This window comes from Ambystoma mexicanum, chromosome 4p (assembly GCF_040938575.1).
Source record: "Ambystoma mexicanum isolate Mex_15411 chromosome 4p, UKY_AmexF1_1, whole genome shotgun sequence".
NCBI lineage: Eukaryota > Metazoa > Chordata > Amphibia > Caudata > Ambystomatidae > Ambystoma > Ambystoma mexicanum.
The window spans coordinates 1,175,999,307-1,176,025,793 of NC_090927.1; the positions used below are offsets into that span (position 1 = coordinate 1,175,999,307).

The following is a 26,487-nucleotide window of genomic DNA, read 5'->3' on the forward strand; positions in this document are numbered from 1 at the left end:
GGAGAAGCCCGCCAAAAAGTGGAACAAAGGGCTCGACTTGGGTTGGAGTCACAGAAGAGAACACAAACACCATTTTGGAATCGAGTTCTGGCAAAAAATACCAACCGGCGAATTAATATTAAATAAATAAACCGGCAGTATGTTCGAGGTTATAAGAATTAAATAATTAAAGTTGGTAGCCTCGAACAATGGGAAAATCCCATTGAGATATATTCGTGGTCGAATATAAAAAGTAGTATCCACTGCCACCAGCCAAAACTCGATCAGGGGGGACAGAGACGTGCCCTCTCGAACAACAGACCCCGGGGCAATCGAATTGCCCCGACCAGTACGTCCACAATATGATGGTTTGTACTGGTTTCTGTTCATAATTTGGGACTAGCAAAGCCAATGGTGACTTTACATGCCTTGGGAGACAGTAGTCAGTCCAAGGTATGGAGTCTATGTTGGGGGGTTCGCTACGACACCCCTGGGTTACGGCATGGAGGGTGCTGTGTAACCCACATAAAAAAAAAAACACATGGGACCCTATGGAGTAAAAGACCCCATAGCCCATAAAACACATTGAAAGTTAAAGTAACACCTCAAATCATGTCTAAGAGTGGGAGCAAAAAGAATCTCACTCTTAGCAGGAGAGAAAAAAATAAACACCAAAAATCCAGCAAAGCTGCTTTGGCACTCACTAGGTTTGGGAAATTAGCCTTACAGAGAATTCTCCCTAACAACCAGTAACATCTTGCCCTTCACAGAGGGGATGAAAGAGACCAGGGCCAGCCTGAAAGCCTTAAGCTCTTGCAGATTATGGTGCTCCCCACGCCCCAGTGGGGACCACAGTCCGCTCACCGTTCGATCTTGCAGATGTGCACCCCAGTCTTTCAGACATGCATCCATGACCAGTCTCACATGTGGCCAGGGTTCCCAGAAAAATGATGGCTTCAGGAGGTTGTCCTTCACGGACCACCATCGTAGGTCTCTGGACACTCTCCATCCAGGATTTGAAGTCGGTCACTGAAACCTGAGACCACTGCAAGCTCAGGAGCCACTGTAGCGACCTCATGTGCAGAAAGGCCTTCAATACCACCAAGATATATGAAGCCATAAAACACAGCAAGTGCAGAAAAACAGAGGCTGGAACTGTCGTCTGAGGTTCGAAAACCTGGATCATCTTGAAGATATTCACCACTCATGCCTCTGGTGGGAAACCCCAAAAGAGCAGTGGAGCACTGTACAGAATGTGTGTCGCCACCATTTGGGCTGGCATCTTTTAACAGTACCACAGTACTGTGAGCCGAGGTATGTGCATCCATTGCAATTAGTCCTTTGTCAGGTGTTAAAAACGCCATGTTTTCAGAGATTTGCAAAAATTGAGAATTGTGGGGGCATTCTGAGCAGACACTGGGTGCCATAGGGTGGATGTGTGACAAGAGAAGAATTGTTTGTGGGTCCTCTGTAGATTAGTTGTGATTCAAGCTGGTTTGTCGATTTGCTGCGCGAGGAGTGTTGTGCCACCAGGTAAGCAGAGATTGGCCACCAGGTACAGTGGAGTGTTACGTGTGACTGCTTTGTGCTGCAGCATGGTCGGGATGCTTTTAGGGGAGGCAAGTGAGCTGCTAGGAGGGCATTTCCCCCTCATCCATGTGTGAGTCCACAAGGGCCTGAACTACAGTCAGGCAATTCTGTGGCGGGATGAACCATTTGATTTTGCGAAGGGTGGAGATTTGGAGACAGGCTGTTTGGGATTTCTTGGCTATGTGTTTGCGGAAGGTCAGACTGCTTTCAATGGTGAAGCCAAAGGATTTTGCTGAGTCAGAGTTGTGGATCAAATCCTACTAGGTGCATTTCATTGAGCCATTGTTGGGCAATTTTAATTTTAGCGGGCAGGTAGATGAGGACGATTTCAGTCTTGGATGAGTTTAGTTTGATAGCGGCAGTCAATATCCAGGACTGGATGATAGCTAGATAATTGCACAGACAAATTATGTCCTGTGGGCCATTTGCTCTCAAATACAACTGAGTATCATCTTGTTTGTTGGTGGAAGATTTTATTGGGATCTTTGTGGAGAGTGCCCAGAGGCTCCAAAAGGATTAGTAAGGGAATGGAGAACTGGAGTCAGAAGGCAAAAAGTTCAGATGGACGGTCTAGGGTCTGCCAGAGAGGTACGAGGTAAACCAATTCAGGCCAGTGTCTGAGTATCCCATACTGTCACGGAGTGAAGGATGCAATGGTTGACAGTGTTGAATGCAGCTGAGAGGTCAAGGACAAGGTGGCATGAGTCACTTATTCATGATGGTGGCTTTCTAGAGCCCTGACTGAGCCTCATTTAAAAGGTGAAGTTGTTAGATTTTTTGGCAAGTAGTTGTTTAGCGACAATAAACGGGAGGTTCGTAATGGGCTGGTAGTTGGACCATATCATCTGGATCTACGGTTGATTTTTTAAAAAGAGGTCGTATGAGACCAGTCTTGAGAGTGTCTGGGAAGAACTCCTCTCGGAGTGAGGCATTGATTATGAGGAGGAGCGCATTGAGCACTGAGCCAGTCAATTGTTTTATGATGGGAACCGTGATGATATCAGCAGAGTATGAAATTGGTTTGAGGGAGGCAAACTATTTTAGGAGATCTGGAGGAGAGAATTCAGTCTGGAGGGGCACTGTGTGTGCCTGGATGCAGGGAACGCTAATGCTATGGGAGTTTTATTTGATGGTCTCTTCGATTTTGTCTATTTTTTCAATTAAAAAAATGTTTTCATTGTTGCATTTTTCCTGAGATGCTGGTACCTCAGAGTTAGGTGAGGGTTTGGTACAATGCTTTACTACTTCAAAGAGGGCTTTGTTCCCGTTAGAAGCTGCCGCAATGGTGGTGGAATAGTTAACAGCTTTGGCCTCAGTAATCAAAATCCTGCGGTTGACACAGATTTGAAGTTGGTGACGTCTCCAGGATTATGGTTGTTGTACCACCGTTTCTCCAATTCTCTGAGGGTTTGTTGGAGGCGACCTGGACGTTGTACCAAGGGGAGAATATTTGGTCTTAGAACTGCTGAATTTTAGGGGGGGCATGAGTGTCCACCAGTTTTCTAGCAGAGTTGCCTGTCAAGTTTGCTTCTAGCTCATTAACCAGGAAGGTTTGAATGAGCGGTGTTGAGTAAGGGGGCATTTAGCTTGACCTTTGTAGTCCGTTGTCGAATGGAATTGAGTGTGGTTGTCAGAGTGTGGCTCAGAGACTTTAAAATTTCTTAGAAAAACATTAGACTGCGCTCATTTGGTGGAGAAGAGCAAGTTGGAGTTATCGGCAACGAAAGTCAAACTCCTGTTAGGTAGTCGGTAGGTGAGGTGGAGAGTGGTGGATTCGTTTTGAAGTAAAAGGAACCGGCATGCAAGTGATTCAAACAAGCTTGTTCTAGGAGAGGGGGTAATGGAGCATGGCCAATCGCTCCTGTGTATGATTGCCACTCTGCCTCCTACCATTCCTGGCTGGTCTGCTTTTTGTTAACAGTAGACTGGAGGTACAAGGAAGTCACAAACATGGGAAGGGGTGTGGGGGGGTCCACGTTTCAGTGATTGACAGGGCAACAAGGCTGTGTTACGAGAGGAGGTTAGTGATCTCAGCAGCGTGAGCAACTGCTGAGTGAGCATTGATCAACATGAGAGGCTGTAAGGGTGTGGTCTGTGGGAGTTGGACGGGGCAAGGAAGATATTGATGTGCTTCGCTAAGTTATGTTGCCAGGGCTGCGCAAGGCATTTGGCCATTCAAACCCTAATGAGTGTGGCGATGGGCTGTGGATGGAGGAGACACATGGTGATGTCTTTTGGCGAGTAGTAGCACTGCATTATATGTGAAATCCAGGATAGCGGGTCTGGCCCTTGGCCCTGCCAGGCCAGAACAGACACAAACCAGTGATTTCCTTGTCTTCGCCAATCCTTTGTGGAAGACACCAGCGATGAGGATGCCCAATCGGTACTGGTGAAATAGGTGGTGGGTGGAGCAACTGAGTGGCAGAGCCTGGACACGTGGCCAGCAGCCTACTCGATGCTCTGCCTGGAGCTGGCCTAGGTGAAAAGGTCCGATGGTCGATGATGGAATGGTGTGCCCCTTTGTCGCTATCTTGCTGCGTTTCACTGCACATTCCCTTCCGGCTATTCAGAGCATTGTGGGATCCATCTGCTTAGCAAAAGCTGTTGGCCGAAGCTGCCGCTAGCGCGGGGCTCGGAACATTCAGTGCTGGGGCCTTGTCAAAGAGGACTAGCACCTTCGATTGGGAAAGGTACCTGCAGGGCCTCTTCCTCATGGCCCTCATTCGAGTGGTGGCTCCTTTTCTGCGAAGACAAAGGTGAGTGATGCCCCGAAGAACCATAAGAGGATCTTGACCTCTCGCAGTGCTTCTTTTTCTTCTTTCAGACAGCGGAACCCTCCTTGGTGCCGCGCTCTGCACCTGGCGAGTTCAAGCACATCCAGTTATCCCCTTTTTCCTTGTGGATGAAGGTGAATAGTTTTGCTTTACCTTCGCAGGGCTCCTTTGGGTGCATCGACTAGCATGACGCAAAGTCCTGGCAGTAATGCACAGGGTTCGAAAATTGAGATTCGATGAGCAGGAGCTAAAACCAACTCCTGGCTGTCAGGCATCACCCTATAGGCAGGAGCTACCGCTGGGGAACCAGTAGCTACCAGAGATGAGCCTTTAACTATGTGTCCATTTTGTATGAACCATTGTGTTTAAATGTATATTAGATGTCTTCTAATTCTTCTTTATTAACATTCTTAAACGCTCAAAGTTAATGTCACATTTACATGTTTGTAAAGCATTAGTTGGCCCTAGGAGCCAAAAAGTAGCCCATGGTAGCTGTTGGTTTCAAGCTTACCAGGCTCTACTGTGCTAGAAGCAGTAGCTAAATAGCTCCCAGCTCCCCTCAACTTCGAACGCTGCATGCATATGTGTTGATGGTCCGATACGGACATCTGACATCCCCAATCCACGCAGGGTTTGGAATCCGGAAGATCTCATCGGATTCGGCATCGCGACTAACTCTAGGGACAAAGTAATAATTTGGTAAAACAAATAAAGCAAAGAGCGGTGTTCCTAGTAGAAGGCAGAGTGTGAGGGAAAAAAGCAATTGAGATCTTAGGGCGTGGCACCTCTATATGTACTGGCCCTGACGCCATGACTGGCAAGGGGAGCAAAGACTCATCCGGAGGCAGAACAAGACAGCGGAAAATGTTTCAAAGTGCAGCTGGTGCTAGGAGATTGAGATCATAAATGAGGAATATGTGGGAGGAAGGAGTCCATTAGAAATCAGAACTTGGAGAAGTTTGGAGAAGCAATCGTTATCTACTATTTTGGGGTTAATGATGCCTGGGCTAGGGAGGAGGTGCTTTTTTTTTTAGATGAGAGGAAACTCCCTTAGCGGGCCCCACCAGAAAACCCTTTTCCAGCACTGCGCACTCCACTGAACCATCTATCGGCCATCACACTGAAAAATACAGAATGATGAAAAAAGCATTTGAAGCACCTCACGCTGGCATTTTGTCTCTTAAAAAAACACTCCCTGGAGATGTCACAATGTATTAATACTAACTGTGACATGTTAAAAACCACTCTTATTTCCAAAGTCTACCCTCTTCTCACACCTCACCTCACCTCTTTCTTCAACGTATGCCTCTCTACTGCTACCTTTCATACAGCCTTCAAACATGCTACCATCATCCCCATCCTGAAAAAAACCCTCTGCTAAACGTCTCGTAGCTTCCAACTTTCGCCCCATCTCTTGTTTACCGTTCCTCTCTAATCTCCTTGAACGTCTAGTCTACTCCCAACTCTCTGCTTTTGTCTCTAACCACATCCCCCCTACTCAATCTGGTTTTCGCCCTATGCATTCCACCGAGACTGCTCATACCTCGGTTCTAAATTCCCTTCTCACTGCTTGCTAATCTAAACAATCTTCTATTCTTATTCTCCTCGACCTCTCTGCTGCCTTTGACACTGATGATCACCCTTTACTCCTTAACACGCTATCCTCATTCGGCCACAGAGGCTCTGTCCTCAACTGGTTTTTCCCCTATCTCTCCAATCGCTCCTTCGCCATCGCCTGGGGTTCTTCCCCTACTCACTCTCTTGACTTTGGTATTCCCCAAGGCTCCGTACTTGGCCCCCTCCTCTTCTCACTCTATACCCCTCTTCTTGCCCCAATCATCTCTTCCTTCGGTATCTCTCATCACTTTTACGCTGACAACACCCAACTCTTCCTTCCTTTTTCTTCCTTCACCCCTGATATTCACCTTAAAATCTCCTCCCATCTTACCGTTTTTAAAACATGGATGTCCTCTCACTTTAATCTGACCAAACTGAAATCTTATTCTTCCCTGCCAACACTCTTCCTGCCCCCTTCCCCCTCCATCCATCCTCTTTCCCCCCCACTCATCTCACTTTCTCTGCCTCTACCTGTAATCTTGGCCTCCACTTCGACTCCAACCTCTCCTTTACCCACCATCTCTCTCTCACCTTCCCCTGTCGCTTCCATCTGTATAACATCTGTAAAATTCGTTCCTCTCTCACCTTTCACGCCTCCAAACTGATTTCCTCCCTTATCTTCTCCCGTCTCTTCTACTGCTCAGCTCTCCTATTCGGCCTTCCAGCCTCATCTTGCCCCCCTCAAATCCCTCCATCACTCGGCTATCTGCACTCTCTGCTCCCTCTCTCCTTTCGACTCCATCTCCTCTTCGCTCTCCTCACTTGGCTGGCTCTCCTTTTACTCTCACTTACATTTTATTTCTTTTGTCTTTTGTTTAAATCAATTTATGATCTTGCCCCTCCCTACCTATCCTCCCTCCTCTTTTTCTACTCTCCTCCTGACCCCCTCCGCTCTGCCGACCTCTTCCTTCTCTCTGTTCCCCCCCCCCACTCCTTGTGCTCCTTCTCGCTTCCGTTACATTCTGTTCCTCACCCCACTTCATTGGAACTCCTTCCCTCTCCCCATCCGTTCCATCTCCTCTTACTCTTCCTTCTGCTCCTCCCTAAAATCTCACCTTCTTCAATCTCCCCTCCTGACAGCCCTTCTCTACTCCCTCCTCTGTCCCTCCCCACTCCAGGTTTACACCTAACAAACTTGGCAAATTGTTCTTCATACTGTTCTTGTTTATTTGAATCGTGAATTGTATTCTACTGCTTCTCATGTATTCCTGTTTAATGTAAAGTGCTTTGGCCTAAAGCACTATATAAAAGTTAATAAATACAAAGGAAAAAGAAAACGAAAACAAGCAAAGAACAAAAGCACCTAGTCAGTATATGCCCATTTAAATTAGTCGCAGCCGTTTCCAACCAATCCTTACGATGTATGTTTGAAGTCTTTGGTGGTAAACAAATGACTTCCCGCTCAGTGATGCACTTCCTAATGGATGTTCCTCCCACAGATCTAGGATATCTATCCTCAGAAAGGTGGCAGTGAGCTTTTACAAGAACTTACCCGCCGAGGGAGCACAGAACAGATAGGGTCTACAAGCTCTCCACCAGACGGGCAGGTTAGTGTTAAGAGATTTCCAAAACCAGCACGGGTTGGGAGGGCGGGGGGGGATTTTGGGAGGCCACCCTCTTATGGTTAACAGGGAACAATCGAGGTTTGGTAGCAGAGTGGCAATGCTTAGTCCCAGGAATGGTGTGAGGTCTAGAGTTACAATGAGCTCACACAGAGAAACACCCATAATTCTAGTTAGACAGGTAAGTATAAAGGGGGGAGGGGGCAAGCAGGCTGCAAGATGGACACCAGACTGTCACTTCCTGACTCAGGATTTTTAACATGAAGTCATTGAAATATAGCTTATGAATAGGAGGTTGTTCCTACCATTTCTTTTGATGGACAGCTGTGATGGTGGAGTTCGGTAGCGCTGCTCTGATGAATGACTCGAGTCCGACGCCACAGCTAGACAGCACACCCGTACACTTCATGAGGTAACAGGAGTGCGATCAAAATTCCTGGGAAATATTCTATGTCATCGGCACCACAGCAACTGAGAATTTGGCTCTTCTATAAAGTGGAATGAGTTTCTCCTTACGCTCCAGCAAGGTCTATGAAATCTCGCGCCCAGCTCCTGAGGGAACATGACGGACGCTATTCATCACGCTTTACCGGGGCTTGAATCTTCCCTGCGGGCTAGCTCACTGATGACACCTAATGTCCACAATGAACATTGCACTTTGTAGCTAATCGCTTTCGCGATATTGCATACCGTCATAAACCCATAGTTAACCTTTTTAACTGCCATGGGTTCCCTCCCCGCCCCCCAGTGCCAAGGTCTTTTTGTGGTAATTTTGGTAATTCGCCATTCAATGCCCTCTAACGTTTTCTGTTTCATTAACCCCTTAAGTGCTAAGGACGAGGTATCTCGTCCTTGGCAACAGGGATGTAATCCCAAGGACGAGATACCTCGCTCTTGGCACTTTTAAACATTTCATCTTTTATTCATTAAGGCGGACAATAAAACTGAAGAAGGCAAAATAGCTCCCTTTGAACTCACTTCCTTAAGTCTGGGAATGGATACAATTCTAATCACATTGTCTAATATTCACTCAGCTATCTGATTTTCATGCCTTTAAAAAATGTAATTAAATTGTTCTCACATAGAATGTGTGATGCAGAGGAGCACATGTCCAGTGTTGAAGATATAATGGATGGTATGGAGAACTTACAACTAAGAATATTCCAACTAGAAACGGATGTTACGGCATTGGAGGATAGAAATAGAAGGGATAATTTTCATTTCTATAGAATACGAGAAAAATCGCAACTTAATGACCCCATTACATTTATGGCAATCTGGATTCCTAAAGCCCCGGGCATATCCTTCTCACCTCGACTTGAACTTCAAAAAGCTCATAGGATAAAACCGCACTACAACACCAACAACTCTTCCTAGACCATTTATTGCTTTCTCCCTACTACACCAACAAACATGTCATGTCTTAGCGGCCACTAAGAAATATGCACCATTAATATTTTCTGGGCATACAAATATAAATATCACCTGATTCTTCTAAAGCTACAAAGGGTTATGTTTGTTATTGGGTTTTATAAAGCGCTCGTTCGCCGAAGCATCTTGGCGATGAAGAACATCAGGACGAAACAGTGTTCAAAACAAAAAGGTTTTTAGCAGGCGGCGGAAGCAAAGGTGGTCAGAGCTAGCCCGAATCGGGAAAGGAAAAGTGTTCCATAGCTTGGCCGCAGCGACTGAGAAGGACCGGGTGCCCATTCGGGCATGCTCAAACCGAGGGATGCGCAACAGTTGAGCTCCCTCAGATCTTAATGAGTGCCCAGGCACAGTGTTGGAATTTCTCCAGCAGAAATTCCGGTCCCACGCCATAAAAGGCATGCTGGACAATACAGAGGGACTTAAAAATAATCTGCTTCTGCACTGGCAACCAGTGTCGTGACTGCAAAACTGGGGAAATATGTGCCCCATAAGCAGTGTTAGTGGCCACACAAGCAATTGAGTTCTGCAGCAGGTGAAGCCGGTGGATGATATAAGCTGGCTGGGCCAGGAACAGAGTTGCAATAGTCAAGCCGACTCAGTACCAAAGACGACACTACCAAAGGGCGAAGATTCAACGGAAGAAAAGGCAGAACTTTCATTCGTACTTTAAGAGGGAAATGGCCAGATTTACAAACCGAGCCCATTCTTGGGCTGTGGCAGAGTGGGATTCAGAAAACAGGGATCCCAGGTTCCCAACTACCCGGACAGGTACAGGACAGGAGCCGAGCTCAGAAGGGCCAGAAGGCAGAAGACCAGAGCAGTGAAGGAGGAAAAAAGAAAGAACCACAAGGGGAAGCCGAGGTACCCACCACCAAGATCTAAGTTTTGTCCCCATTGAGTTTCAGCCAGGTTCTTCCCATCCAGTCACTCCCTGCCGTCAGACACCCCTGCAGCCAAGTCGTGGTGTCCAGCTTGGCAAGATCCAGTCGGACAAGGATTTCGGTGTCATCAGCATAAGAGTACGATTGAAAACTATGAGACCGGAAAAGGAGCAGAAGAGGCCGAATATAGATATTAAAAAGTGCAGGGCACAGTGCAGAGCCCTGAGGGACACCACAGACAAGTTTAAAACAGCCAGAGAGAAAAGACCCCAAAGAGAGAGCTTGTGACATATCGGACAGGAATGACGAAAACCAAGCAGGCACCTGACCAGAGAGGCCGGCCAGAGAGCGACTGAGCAGCAGGGTTGGATAGTCCACCGTATCAAAGGCCGCGAAGAGATCTCATCAAATCAAGGCCCCCTCCCCCTGATCTACCAATCTGATCAGATCATCCACAACCAAAACCAGGACACTCTGTGCCCCGGCCTGGGCGGAAACCAGATTGAAACTGGTCCAAGAATTGTGACTTTTCTAGGAGGTCTGTGAGGAATGGCGAATTTAAGAGATTCAAGCAGTTTCATCAAGAAAGGGAGCAGTGAAATTGGGCAAAAATTGGCCAAAATCGCAGGGTCAAGAGACAGCTTTTTAATTAAGGGCATAACCCGAGATTGTTTAAGGTCTGCTGTTATCAGGCCGTTTGAACAAGAGTGACTGACCGCTGTGCATAGCGACTGGCGATGTAGTCTATAATCTCATGCAGGGTAGAAAGGTGCGTCACATCTGATGGAAAAGCCGATTTGAGGACTTTCGTAGCCTTAATGACCATAGGAGGTGTAAATACTGGAATGACAGAACAGATTTCTATGCTGTTTGTAATTAGGCACTGCGTGTCCATCTCAGTCTGTGGCAACCCAGTGGCGGCAAAGGTTGCTTGCATATTAATGACTGATAACAAAAAAAGTCAGAGAATTTGTTGTATAAAGCTTGCGACGGGATGATAGTTTCCTTTAAGTCACTATTAGTAGAAAGGGAACACACCAGCAAAAAAAGTTCAGGTTTGTTAAGTGCCTCTTCCACTTGAGTGGTGTAGTATTTAGTTTTGGCCAAGCGAATTACTTGATGCTAAGCCTTGGAACTAAGTTTAAACAAGAGTCTATCCGTAAGTGTGTAAGAGGCCCACCATTTGCATTCAAGCTGGCGTTTATTTTAACAGAAGGTTTTTTTAGGGCATCATCGAACCATGGTTCTGAGGCGCAGGGTTTACCAGCTACTGCCCTAAATGTCTGTGTGACTTTAGACAGATCTATATCCAAAGGGCTATCCCTTGTGACTAGGATTCTCAAAATTATGTCTTGGTTAGATACCCAACGCCAGCAGCATTTTAGTACCTTTCGATGAATGGGTTGTGTGCAGGGGGCAGGGGTCTGAAGCAAAAAAGGCACTGCGTGGTGGTCGGACCAGAGAATGGGAATTGACGCAAAAACGTTAGCCATAGAAGGAGAGGCAAAGATAAGATCCAAAGTGTTACCATGGACATGCGTAGGCCCATGAAATAACTGCTCCAGATCATTCATGGCATCCATAAATTGCTGTGCCGCGATGTGTGTCATGCTAATAGAATTCAAATAGAAATCCCCAAAACCACCAGGTTTGGGAGTTTCAAGTACACATTAGCAGCTAGTTCAAGAAACTGTTTATAAAATAAACAGTCAGACGACAGATTGTAAGAATATGGATAGCAAACAGTTGGGAAATCCTGATGCATCCCAGAAGAAGTTCAGCTTTGAGTTTATGGCTCACCGAAAGGAGTTTGGCCGTCAAATGGGCCTTAAAAATTATAGAACCCCCCCCCTTCTCCCGATTTGCTCACCATACGGTCCATTCGCAGTGGGTCATAGGTATTCAGAAGGGCTTGTCTGACTGCAGGTCCAGAGGTATCCTTTAACCATGCTTCAGTGACACAGAGAAGATTGTGCCCCAAGTCAGTTAGCAAATCGTAGCACAGGAAGCAGCGTGTTTAACTAAAGAACACAATTGTTTGTAGTAATAAAGAAGTACGGGCTGCAGTACGAGTTACTGTAGCCGTCTCCACCGAATCAATGTTAGAATGCCTCATGAAAGAGATCATTTCCCACATACCACAATCCAGAAATGTAACATATAATGGGTGGGGCAAAGGGCAACTCAAGTCAACCATAAGTAGCGCCATGTAGCTCCCTAATAGTCGGTGCTGAACATCCCAGCACTGCACATAAAAGCACACATGCTTCTGGTTATAAAACACCTCCCGACCTCTAGCTGTGGGTAAATTATAGCCTAATATGCAACACGTACAATTACCTACGCCATCTGCTTGCTAACGCATAGCACCGCACTTTGGTTGTTCCACCAAGTGTAAAATGCTCTCCGCACCCATTATTCAAAGGTCACCATCCTCTGACAGAATCAGAGGTAAATCTACATTGCTGCAGTCCAGTATGCAGGTGAAGAAGTGGCCAGGTACATGCAGGTCAGCCCTAGCCCCTTCTAAACATCCACTACTTCACCTCTTCTCCCACAGGACACACTGGAGGAAGCGTCACTCAATGAGGTCCAGGCATACACAGGGTAAGAATTGCAAACAATCCCAAAAACCATACAAGCAACATGTTATGCAATAATCTCAAACCGCACATTGAAGGCAACATTGTGAATCCTACTGAACCCCACAGCACTTTGCCAGTGCACGGTGGGCACCCATTCATGGAAGGGGCTACAGGCTTAGCATACGCAACACACCGTATTGCAGTGTACATTGCAAGTTTCATGTGTTCTCCATTGTTCTCCACTTCTACCATTACTCTACCATCACTGACTGCTTCACCTCATCACACACTGCACACCCTAGTGCAACCTATGCTTTACTTCTCATGTCACGTGTAATGCAGGCCCCATTGGCAAACTTTCACCCAGGCCACATCTGTACATATATCGCTCAATTACATTGAGTGGCCTGTGCATACCAGTATGTCAGTGTCTGTGTACATTGTGCAACTTTCTAATGCTGATGACTTCCTTTCGTGGCGCAACGTGGTAAAACACTTCCTGAAGCAAGGGTTTTATAATGGCCTACCCAAAGCAAACGCAGATGGTGACATGTAGCTCCCCATTATGCAACAGGGGCAATGATGTACACCATATGATAATGTAAACATAGCAGCTCACTTCTGCTCTTCAACCAAGTGCACACTGTCCTCCACAACCATTGTGTGCTACTCACCAACTGCAAATGCATGCACAGTAACAAATGCATTGCTGCATTATATTGTGGAGGCTGTCATCAAGGCTTACGCTGTTCGATGCATGGCCTTCGGACATGCACCCAACAGTCCAAGCCTATGCTACACATCACAACAGAGCCATGCAGGCGACCAGGTACGCATGTGCCAGAAATCAAAGGAAACATACGCACCAGCACTTCCACCCAACCACCACACCATAAAGCAGGGACGCAAAAAGACACGTGTTCCACTTACAGTGATGCAGAAACATACCACTGTGTTGGGACTGCTACCCACTTCCAATCTGAAAGCATTATAAACATGCCAACCAAACAAGACAATCTTTGCAACATGCAGCCTGCTCCCACCACTGCAGTACGTGAATAGAAGCGAAGCAATGTTGCATACTGCAGAGCAACACTTAATCTGCGCAATGGACACTACGCAAGCACATACAAGAAACATTTGCACCGGGACCTCTTCCATATGTACACTATTCCATTAATACACCCAGTGGACACACGGCACAGCTGGTCACTGCACCATCTCCACCCATACACCGACAACTGTTGGTTGTTGTATCAATCACCAGACACATACAACCAACATTGTGTGCACTGCAGCCAAATCGCAGACAATAAGCAACAATATGGCAGCTACTTTCAATCCATGGACATACCTTTTCAACAAGTGGACATAATTGTCTGTGCTAGGGCTGCAGCCATGCATGCAAGGGGCTATGGACTACCTCACACAACACACCATAGAACACGCTATGTTGACATCCTCATTTGTCGTGCAAAGCACTCCCCTTCTGCAAATGTGCCTACCACCACTCATGAAAGAAAGACATTGTCGGTGTAGCTCTCATGCCATAACTAAGGCTGCCTACAATGACAACACAAGATAGCTGCCTGTTGAGGTGTCTGTGCATTGTCGGAACATGCAGGGATAGAGCTATCACACCACTGTCGTCTTGTACAATGATATATATCACGTGAAGGTCTTCTCACTCCCGCACCCTTTCCATCCCTTCATCCCACCACCAGATGCCGTACACTATGCTTTTCAGATCCTTTTGCTGCTGCATTGGCCTCCCATACAACACTTCACACATCCCGTCCCTGCACCCTGCAGTGCAATGAAAGTTGACCACGCTGCGAACAGGGAAATAGGACGGTGGCGCGTAGCCAGATATGACTAATTTTAGAGCGCACACTGCTACCACAAAAGGCCCAGTCATGCACACAGTAGCGTAGATCCTTGCCACACACACCGCAGCACTGACCTCAGATACACCATGGCGGCGTTTCCTAAAACCTTTCACGCACAGCACGCTTCCCTCCAGCCAACCACCGGCCGCGTCGACTGTTCGGCGACAGCACGGCGTACCACAGGCCAATGAGACTTCGGTCTGCTAAGCAAACAGGGAAATGGGTCCGCGGAGTGGCCCCAGATATCACACATTTTTTTGGGACGTACATTTCATTGTTTTGCAACAAAATTACCGGTCCGATTTCCACCAAACACACAAAAGCATGCTTTCTGGCCCAAGCCCCTGCGCTCTTGCCACAAATTTGGTGAAAATCCATCCAGCTGTTCGGCTGTAGCCATGCAAAGTTTTTCCCCATTCAGTCTATGGAAAAGAAAATGTTTGGGACCCCCCCCCTATAACCTTTCCCCACCCGCACGAACCTCACCCAGCTTGGTGAAAAAATTCAGAGCCAGCTATATACTTTTTTTGCAAGGTCTGTTGAGGGTTCGCCCAGGGGGAGCGAAGTGATAACCCACTGAAAAAGTACTATTTCTATGAGTTTATAATATGATAGGTTATTTATAACAGGCTTAATACCCAGAGGTTTCTAGGCGCGGACCTGGGGATCGAACCTGTATCACTCTGTCGTCTTGCTTCCAAGGCGAGCACATTGCCAGTGAGCTATCCTCCCGGGACAAGCAACTTAACCATAACTACATAACACTTTACAAAGGGTGAAAGCAACAGCCCAAAATGGAGGCGCTGACTCCTGTGCGCACCAAAATCTGCAAAACCACGTTTGGGTCACAACCAAGGAAAGGCTGCACCCCTGCCACACACAGTCAAAGTGGGGATGAAAACAGAGTTATCACCTTAGGAGCATGACAGTGGGTTCTGTTACATTCAACATGGAACTAAGCAATAGGATTGTGCTGAAAACCGAAAATGCCTTTTAAAATGTAGCTCTGCAAGCTTCAAAAGTGCTGTTTTTGGTGCTAGATCCATTTATTTTCCATTGAATCAGTGAGATTAAAACGGTACTGAAATTTCAGGATCTTTTAGTGTGGCCAGAGGAGCCGGGCCTCATCGATTGACAACAGTTATGAAAATTATCTAAGGAAAAGGCAGTCCAGCAACATTGGTTTTCAGTTCAACGGGAGAAATGCGCCTAAAATTACAACATGTAACAATTTTAGCAGTGCAGGCAGAAACTTTTAACAAAGGCTGGATACATGTAGTCAGACTGCAAACAAATCCCAGTACTCAAGGGAAGAACTGGTGCTGAATAAAATGTATGTGCTGCATAGGAAAAGCAGATTTAAAAAGAACTCAGTTTAATGTGTTTTTCCAGGAAGCAAGTGGAAAATCGCCAGTTTTGTGTCATGACCGCAGCCTCCAAGGAGTCAGGTTTAGCCCAACTGCCTTGGAAGCTGGGTCACAACTTCATTTCCAGGCACCCATCGGCTCCCATAGGGGCCTTATGGACCTTGTCCTGGCGCCAGTGGCGCCAGGCTCATAAGGGGACCCAGTACCGGCACAGGACGTGCCGGGCTCATGAAGTAAGGAATAGTGCTTGGGTGGACCTACCTGCTGCAGACCATGCTGCTCACTCACCTGCAGGATGAAATCCTCATCCATCCATGGCTGGAACTACTTTACCTTCTGGGTGTGGCCAACACCACTCCCTGGGACTGGATACTGGAACTATTCTGGAAGCTGGGACTTCTTACCTGGGCGAGGCTGCTGTGGAAGGAGACACCTAAGCACTCCAGTAAGCTATTTAAACCACGCCCGATCAGAGCAACGTGCTTCGCGTTATTCTGCAATAGCAGCAGGACGCTCACCGTGTCAGCTCCAGAGAATCTTCAACTTCTGCATCTGGGGAAGAGAAATCCGCAATCTTACCTTCTGAAATACCATCTTCGTCTTCAGCAGCATCTGAAAAGGGAAAAGAACACCAGGTTAGCACGAGATAAAAACCAGCGCAGCACTTACCCAGTCCATCGGTGCATCTCAAGCCACGGGCTGCAGCTTTCCATTTTCCGGCAACCTGTGGAAGCAAAGACATTGGTTAGTAAACCTCCGTGAAACTTTCCTTACATGCGCTGCATTCTTCTCGCCTCCGCCGACGCTGCTACTCGCATCTGCAAAGCAAAAGGACATCATTAAGAAATACAAAACTCCATCTATACGCACGTGTTTTGGGCAGCTCTCATCTTTCTCACTCATCGGCGCATTCCTCGACATCCATTTTTCTACCCAGCTGCTTCTGCGACCTGAAAAAGGAAAAGAGACATTAAGAAGTGCTTTTAACTTCGAATTGACATTTTCTACTTACTTGCCTGCAATACCTTCGCCATTCCATCGCTCTCCGGACCTCCATATTCAAGCAACCGCCGTTCGTGCTGCTAACAACGGCCTTGCTCCAAATCTTCATCCTCTGCAACCAAGAGGCTGGACAATTAACCAGTGAAGTAACTGGCTTCGGCGCCCCTGCACAGACGCAGGATGGAGAGCTCCGCTTTCACCAAGGGGAGGCAGCTTGCCCAGTCAGGCTTATATATCCATATTAACCCCTTGCTCTCATAATTGCAGACACCTCACCCTTCAGATTAAGATCTCAGTGAGGAAAGGGCATTTCCAGGGTGGCATTCGAGGCCTGCGCGTGACCCTAGAAGACTCCGAGAACCCCCAGCCCAGACCTGCGCCTCCGAGGGATTCAGGTGAGCGTTACATTTTGAAAGCATGTTTTTGTTTAAAGGTTTAATTCTTTCAGAATGATTAAGGATTGCTAATGTAAAAATCCACCGATAAACTGTGTTCATTTTCTATGTTTTAATGAAAGATCTTGCTCACTTGTGAAGAAAGAAAAAAAAAACCCGACTTGTGATTTGGGAGTAAATTTTCTTATTTTGCCACAGAACTTCATGACATTTAACTTGGCGGCAAAAATAAGTAAATAAATGAAAAGTACATGCATATAAATTTGAACTCATGCTAGCCAGATGAAAACTTGGTAGAATTTCTCACTGCATAAGGAACAAGTCATGCAAAAACACTAATTGCGCAGAGACTATTAATGCTGCAAATCTAATAGTGTGTACCCGTGTTCTAGGAGTGATTGCACATATATGTACCGAGTGAGGAATTGTTAGGCCAAACCTTTATGATTAAAATTGCCAAAATTCAACAGAAAGACAACACCAGGTCTCACCGACGTGGGGGTTGGATGTAAATGTAACCCACACAATATGTAATATATGTGTATGATTTTATTAGAGGGCATAAGTATATAAATATGTATTTGTGGGAAAGTAAAATTTTGGACCCAATAATTATGGGAGGTTCCCAAGTCACATAATAAAATATGACAACCTTTCTGTCCTCCAACCAGCAAGGAGGAACTATGCCTTTGACCAACCATAGCCTTGTGGGTGTGGGTTGTAAGCCTGCCCCTACCATAAACTGAGTGATGTCAACTTGGCAGGATAAATAAGGGAACCTCACAACACACAGGACACACAGATTCCTGACTCCATCCTGATTTCCGTGTGCCGCTCTGTTCCTGACTTCTTCATCTTGTCCTGATCCAGACTACTTTGCAAAACCCAGGCCTCAGCATTTGCTGAACTCTTCTTTCAGATAGGCCCAAATACTGAAACCATCTTAAATCTTAAGGGAAATAATTCTGATCCAGTCTGGCTTGCTACCATTAATGCTTGCCTGCTGAAACTCGCCATTCCACTGATCTACAGTGTCCAGCAACCAAAGGGCCAATCCAATCCAGTCCGGTTCAGTCTGAGGTGCCAGTCCAATTGACCAGAACCGCCCAGCTGATCAATTCCGCCACAGGTGCCCTGTCTGTAGACCTGATCCGTTATGACCAGAACCTGACGGTCCAATCTTAAATTACAGTGGACTGTAAGTATCAATAGGAATCCTAGTAACCCATAGTATAATTGCCTTGTCCTATCCCAATCTATAACCCATCCTCTCTTTAACTTAAGAACTTGTAGCAGTGTCACACCAGTATTGAAACCTTGCTTTGATTACTTGTGCTAGTGATAATTTCTTTTAAATCCTTTTGTCTTGAGAAATCCCAAACCCTTAAAATCATCCCACGGGTAATCCGACTGAGTCCTCCAAGGCGGACACGGAGGTGCTGGGGTTGTTTCCGCGGACCAATCTTGGGCTTACTTGGTTTCAAACTGGAAACCCACCTGAATACCCTAGTTTAGAGCATAATTGTCATTGTAAAAACTGATTTCTGTTTTCATTTTCGCGCCTTTATCAAAAACGGCTCTCATTCAAACTTGTATAACTTGCTCACTTTTATAGGTAGAGACTTAATTTCAACTCTCACTTAAACCTAAGACACGTAGCTACATCTACAACCAATCCAGAAATAGTATATTTGACCCGTTTGTCTGAACCAAAAAAAAAAATAATAATCGCATAGTGAAATTTAGGAGGGAATTTGCATTTTTACAAAAGTTTTACATATGTGATTTCCAATTCAAAGTATTTCTTAACTTCCATTCTGATTCAAAGGGTGTACTGTTACTCATATTGTAGTTTATGTTCGTTAGGACCTTTTCAGTGTTGCTCCCATAGGAATTTATATCAAATTAATGATTTTTGGACACTTTTCATTGTTTCACACAGCCATTTTCAACTGTTCTTTTTAAAGTGTAAAAGTTCCAAAAACGTTTTCCCTCTTGTTTGGGGAGGGAAGACTGTATTCAAACCCTATACACTGTTCTATATTCCTGAATACCTGCTGCTTATTTTCATCTGTGTAGAATTGCTTCTTTGTGAGTTGAGAAATTTTCAGGGGGAAATCTTAGCCTAAGCGCCATCTTTTCAACAAGCCAAAAGTGTTCTTTTCTCTGCGTTTTATCTTTTGTGCTGCTCAAAAGTGAATTCTACTGCCTTATCTACTTTCTGATTGTATTGTCACCACATTGGTGATTGCTGCCCCATATATTAAAAGTTGTATTTGATTTGAATTTTATATAAATAAATCTTACCTTTACCAACCAGCCTGATACCTGGTCCATTGTGACCTGGGGGTATTTTGAGGAGGGGTGTGATATGAGATGGACACAATAAATAAGTATTTCATTGGTGCATTGCATGCTAGGCTGAGACCCGGGTGTATTGCCTGACTGAAATCCTTAACAACTACACGGCCGCTACACCGGGTCGTGTAATATGTATACACATTGGCATTAGGAAGTGGATTTCATTATACTGCTCTTGTAATTTCATATGAAAATACTAAAAAAAAAACATTTTATAAACTGGATAACTAAAGCACTTTAGTAAACTAATTTCACTAAAGTATATTAATGCTATTATAAACTCTTAACAGATGCCCCATGAACTGGCAATCGACCACTACTGTTCATTAACTAAATCACTGTGAAAGTGCTATTCCCTCAAAGCAGTTCCTTTCTCCTTACTATAGAGACCCTTATTAGAGACCACTGTTACTCTAAAAAGCAGATACATACCTGCCTGGGCATCAGACACTCTACAGTTGTCTCCTTGGGTCTTGGAGAGGACACAGGCGGCAGCGGTATGCCATTCCAACTCGTACAAACATCCATCACTGTCGAAGTTCATCAACACAGGAGCACTTTCTAAGTCGCCTGTCAACACAAAATAGATATCTTATTGCAAATTACTCTTTACAGTGGGAAGATGTAATCAGTGCTTCATTTGTAGAAAAATAAGTGCCATTATTTTCTAGTACTCCTGTGACACTGCGGGTGGGCAGTTCCCCAACACCTCTGGCACCACCCATAGCTCCTCCCCACAGTGTTGACATATTTGGGGTTAGACTACAGCTCGCACCTGCTCATTGTGGTTGATGGATGCTGTGACTATCACCATTTCATAATTAAAATAAGTCTGAGACAATAAGTGCCGGGGCTCAAAAATAAATGCCAGGGCTGTGCAGAGACCTAGCCAGGATTGTCTAACAAGTGGTGCCTGAAGCTAATCCGTTAATGCCCACACAGTGCTGCTGACAGCATTTACAGTGTTTGGGCGGGCCCTGCTCGCTCAGCCACAACCCGGTCTACACCACTGGGGATGAGGCTTGGCAAATACCCCCAACAAATTAAGGACTGTAGTGAACACACATTTTGTATCACTTCTAAGCCAGGCCATCTTCTTCTGCATGCTCATGCTCGCTTTTGTAGGTATCCTTAAGTAGTTTGTGTTTTACACAGTTTCTCCTTCTATTTCATCCCATCACATCTCCACAATGTCTTTCACCTGTGCCTGGATTTGTCTTCTGAGACATTTCATCTCCTGGAAGCATTAAGGGATGCTGACATGTACACTGTATCCCCACAGCGGCAACTTCACCTTCAAGCCCCCATTTTCAGACATGCTTTGATAAGGCCTCGCTTTAAAGCCTATTTAACAAAGTGTGACATTTTATTATTTTAAGCTTGTCAGAGCAAGGGGATATGATATGAAAAACATTGAGTGTCGCCCCAAAACCAAGGTCTATTGTCATATATTATAACTAAATGGAACTTATTGAGAAAGGATGGCATTGTGATGTAACAGTGGGCGTGTCTGTTCTGTAATGACCAACCAGGGATAGACCAAATTAAGTTGTTAGCCTTTTCTGGCACAGATGGAATGTCATTTTACTAGTCCAATGGGTCATGTGTTCTACAGACGTTTGAACAGCAAAGCAGGGTGTTATTTGCCTCTAGTGGGGATTCCGTTGAAATACACTACACATGACACCATACCAACCCCATTCATCCACCAGCTCAGCTAGCTCTATTCTGGATAAAGAATTTGTCATTCCAAGCTGGTGAGATTTTTCGTACGATTAAACCGGAACACACAAATACTGAGTGCTAAAAGAACGAAATGCATGCTTGACTGGCGGTTTCAGAAACCCACTACCCTCATCCCTCCCTCACACCAAACTAAGGCAGTTTCAACTAACCTGGTAGGAGAAATCCTTGGTCGCTCTTCGACATCACACTCCGGGTTCTTACAGCTAGAAAAAACTAGCTGGCATCCGGCATCTGCTTATGCAGGTGTTTTCATCGCCATTACATACTTTCGAATGACAGAAGACAGGCCTTCCATGATGTCATGAGAGTACCTTGCCAATAGGCTGGCACACACGCTAAGCAAGCGAAAGTGCAGTATGGGCAACATGTCCGAAGCACAGCAAAAACAACGCTGTTTATCTGAACAGCACACTTCTCAGCAGATATTAAGCGTGAAAGCTGCCCTTTCACGCTTAAAATTTGCTGAGAAGTGATGTGCTGTACACATAAACGGGGTGGTTTTTGCTGTGCTAAGAAGTGCTGTACATAAATTATTTCTCAAGCACTGGCCACCCTTGTTCCCTAAAAGGACTGGAAAGCTTCCTGTTACGGAGTAAAGGGCACCGGCCCCTTTAAGGGAAAGTAAAAGTACGCAGGGGAGTAGGAGGGGCGGGAGGAAGGGAGAGGGAAACGGAAGGCAGTTTTGTAGAGGAATAAACAGTCAATACGTGCCTGGCGTTTGTGTCTCATTGTGCGAATGGGCCCACTTACTCAAGAACAACTGGAGACGAGAAGCAAAGCCCACGCCACCATCCCCTGAGGAGGGGACGCGTGCACCCAGATACGGCAAGGAGAGCCGTAGTAAGGATGCAGCGGAGGAGGTGCGCGGAGCTGCCGTGGCAAGGAGGCCCAGCGGAGCTGCCGGTGCAGAGGACCGGCGTGCCAGCAACCACCCAGGGAGAAAGAAGACGCCCAGCAGAGCGGCCAGCAAGAAACACAGACCAGCCCTGGTGGACAGAGACCCAGCGTAGCCGCCGGCAAAGAGGACCAGGCCGTGGAAACCCAGGAGGGGCCTGTGGAGCTGCCGGCGTGGACGACCGAGCAGCCAGGAAGAAGAAGAGGCCCAGCAGAGCGACCAGCAGGAGGAAGTCCGGACCAGAGTGGAGGACGCTCAGCAGGACCGCAACGCAGAAGTGGGGAAACACAGACCACGTGGAGCAGCAGCAGCCGATGTGAAGAGGTACAGCAGCAATCGGAGGGGTGGGCACAAGTGCAGAGGAATGCATACCACTTGAAAGCGAGGATCAGCAAAGACTATAGACAAAAAACACTAATAAGGCCACTTGAAAGCGAGGAATGAAAATTGCCAATATAGAAAGCACACTATCAACAAGGCCACTTGAAAGCAAAGGACCGTGGCAACGAGTAGCACTTGACTTCTACGGCCCACTGGAAGAAGGAGGCTACTTCCTAGTGGCGATTGATGAATACTCTAGATTCCCCTTAGTGAAACCCGTGCAGTCCATGGCATTCCACCAAGTAGTAGCTATGGTCGATGAGCTGTTCAGTGAATGGGGCGTCCCCAACATCGTGAAAAGCGACAACGGGCCCCCTTTCCAAGGACAGGAGTTCAGGAAGTTCGCAGAACACCTAGGATTCCACCATCAGGGGATCACGCCACTGTGGCCACAAGCCAATGGCATTGTGGTGCGCTTATGGCAAACATCAAGCAGACGCGCCAAAAAGCTGCAACGGACCAAACGTCCATGCCTCGAGCTATCTCTCAAATGCTGAGGAGCTATCGACACACCCCATGAGGCAACTGGACGGACCCCAGCGGAACTGATGATCAGATACAAGCCGCAAACCAGGCTACCACAACTGGAAGACTATACCTCGGCAGAAGACGCTGAAATAAGAAAGCGGGAGGCCGGCAAAAAAAAAAAGAAGGCCAAGGAGTGGGCCGACCAGAAACAGAAAGCAAGAGAACCTCAACTTCCTGTAGGCAAGATTGTGCTAGTCAGAAGATGCACCCCTCGAAGAGGAAGAGCCCGAAAGCCAAGAGGCACCCCCTGAGCCGCCTGAGGACCCTCCGCCGCAGGATGTTTACACACGCGACCCAGCTGGTCGACCCCAGCGGTTCTCGCTGAAGCCCGTCCGCCTCTTTGAAGAAATGTAGGCCCAGGGTAGGGGGGGGGGTGGTGTTAGGGATCAAAGGGCACCGGCCCCTTTAAGGGAAAGTGAATGTATGTGGGGGAGTGGGAGTGGGACAAAGGGAGGGGGAGAGGGAAACGGAAGGCAGTTTTGTAGAGGAATAAACTGAGTGAAGTCGTGCCTGGCGTTCGTGTGTCATTGTGCGAATGGGCCCAGGTCAGGTACTCCATAACACTTCCGTTCATCTAATTCCAAATTCGACTTCTATTTTGAAAAATATTACCTGCCTGATTGAAAATATGTGGGGTTCATGCTAGCAGTGCTCCTGTTCCGAAGGGGCCAACTGGGCTTCTGCAGCTGCTGGCCTGCTTTTTAAACACTTGAGTGATATAGCAGGCCAGCTACTGCAGAGACTGTGCGGCCGCGGGCCGCCTTGTTGCACGCATTTTTTTTGGGAAGGCTCGTCTGTCCCGCAGCAGAACACTGCTAGGACAAGTCAGATCTTCAAAAAAAGTGCCAGTGACAAAAAAAAAAAAAAGAGTGCTGGTGTTGGACAACAGATTATCATGATTCTGTGAAAATGGTGCAATGGGGTGCACAGCGGACCTCCTTTCCTAGTAAGGAAGAGCAGCAAGAAAATGCTTTTTTGATTAATCAAAAAGTGAATGTTCATAAAAGTGAGGACGAAACCATGCCAATAAGGAATTCCCAATTGCACAGGGTGGGGTCAAAGCAATTTGTTTGTCCCTCTGATAAAATACATTCTCTAGAAGAGCCTATACTCACCCAGCTAGCTCAGCAACCCACGGAGTCAGTATACTGTCTATTGAGGGTTGGCAAGTGGTCCGGACTGCTGAAAACTGCAAAATAATTCCAAAGGGGGGGGAGCCACCCAAAGATAAAAAGGTTGGTATTGGGTTCTAAACTAACCTCTATGAGTCGCACAAAAAAAACAATAGTGGCTGGAACCTACATTGAGGCGGCATGTTTATTGCCTGGGAATAGATCCATTGTAATGAATCTTTCAGGTATACTTTCCCTTATGTGGGAAGTCCCATCATTAAGAGCCCTTTCTACAAAGGATTTAGAATGAGTTTACTTTTTTTTATCCAACCAGGACAGATGTTGCTATTGTGACCGGCTTCTTGAAAAAAAATGTTGATCTTATTCCGAGTTTCATCCTTTATGCCATTATGGATCTGAGATTTCACCTATGGATAATAGTATTATATGTGGCATGGGTGGTGACTAGGACATTAATGCAGAGTTCAGAATGAGTTGAAGATGCTATTGAGGAGGGACAGTAGGAATTGGGGCAATATACTGGCTGAGAGGGTGTGGGAGGCCAGACAGGTGAATGTAGCTGAGAATTGGACCTGGGTGGCCCGCACTTTAATAGATAGCGTTTTTGCCCCATTCTCTGGTGGTCAGACTTCTCTGAATTATTTCATGGAATAGCTGTGGGACCTCACATCTTTTCACTAATGAAGCTTTGGGAAAGTCTCTGCACGAGTATGCAATTATTTTCATTCAGGAAAGTTGGCTCACGGAAATACCAGTTTTTGATGCCTATGTCATGCTATGTCAGTTAGTCGAGAAGGGGTTGAGGGGGCGCTCCTCAGGAGGGTTGGTTAATTTGATGAGCATCTCTTTTGGCATCAAGTTTGCCCAACAAATTCTGGTGGAAAAAGCGATTCTAGCTGTACAGACATTGATTATTAATTATAATTGTTATTTTATAACACGCTTAATACCAACAAGCAGTTTCTAAGCGTGGGATCAGGATTCAAACCTGTGTTGCGCTGTCTTGTCTTGCTTCCAAGACAAACGTGTTGCTCCAGAGCTATACTTCCTACACAATTGGCTTGAATGGAGTAAGCACCAAAATGGTGCTACTTAACATTTATTGGCACCACCTATTTTGTAGTCTTGATGACATTTTAAAGCAGTTGACTGCATTTACTTTGGGTTGGGTTGCAGAAACAGAAGATATCATATCATCGTTTTGGGTGCGGACCTAAACTCAAACTGCATGGGCAAAGCAAATAGGGGTAAACATCTATTGTTCAGAAACAACAAGCATGGAGTCAGTGGGAAATATGCTGGAGGCCTTGGGCCTTTACAGACTACATGGAACAATCAGTGGCAATATTCGTCATCAGCCAACGTGGTCAAGAGGGTTGAGTCACTCCACCGTGGATTATATGTACGTGAACAATCTCATGTACATGAGTTGTAGATCTTGCTGTGTAAATGGAGCAACCATCAGATGATCGCGGTACAATTTAATTTCCCTAAGATTGTCCAGAAATTAGCTTGGAGTAGTAAGGCAAGTGTGACTTACGTTGCAACTATCGATTTATCCTCAGCGTATGACAAAGTTATTAGGAACCATCTATGGCAAAAATGGCCAGTTGGAATATTCCTGTTGGTTTACTGAGTTTAATTGTTGGTCCCCACAACCTGGTTCCTGCCCACTACCTGTTCCGTCAGTCAGAAACCTGGGTGTTTTGTTCTCCGAGTCTCTTTCAGCCTCAGTTCTAGTCAGTTCAATATGTAAAGCCGGTTATTTCCAGCTTAGAGTGTTGAAAAATATTCAGCCTTTTCTCCCTGAGAAACTTTGCCCCTTTGTGGCATCTTCTCTGGTGTTGAGCCAGATTGTTAATTGTATTTCCTTGTTCCTGGCTCAACAAGCTCATATCATTCACTGGCTCCAGCTGCTACATGCTACAAAATTCAGCAGCTTGTGTGGCTAGTAATACTGACTGCGTCACACATTTCCCCAGTACTGCGTTCACGCAATTGGCTACCTATTCAGAAGCGGATTATCTTTAAAACCCTCTGTATTGTCCAACGTGCCTTCCATGGAGTAAGACCAGAATTTCACCAGGAGATGTTCCAACACCATCAGCCTGGCCATTCATTAAGATCTGGGGATGCCCAACTTCTGGCCAATTCCCTGGTTTTGACGCGTGGCGGCTCCTTTTCGGTTGCAGCAGCCAAGCTATGGAACGCCTTGGCATTGCCCATCCAGGCTACTGCTGACTATCTTGGCTTTCTCCATCTCTTTAAAAACTTTCTGTTCTAGGTCCATCGCTTCTGATGTCCTCTCACCGCCATGATGCTTCTAGCGAACGTGCGCTTTATAAAAACCAATACCATAACAATTATAGCC

At 46.2% G+C, this 26,487-nt stretch overlaps 1 protein-coding gene across 1 annotated transcript in view; it reads right to left on the reverse strand.

Moving 5' to 3' along the window:
• Positions 1-26,487, reverse strand: part of IGF2R (insulin like growth factor 2 receptor) — a 2,762,372-nt gene that overhangs the window by 1,935,559 nt on the left and 800,326 nt on the right. Inside the window, 1 exon segment of the mRNA XM_069606818.1 lies at positions 19,866-20,003. Coding sequence (XP_069462919.1) covers positions 19,866-20,003 — 138 coding nt within the window.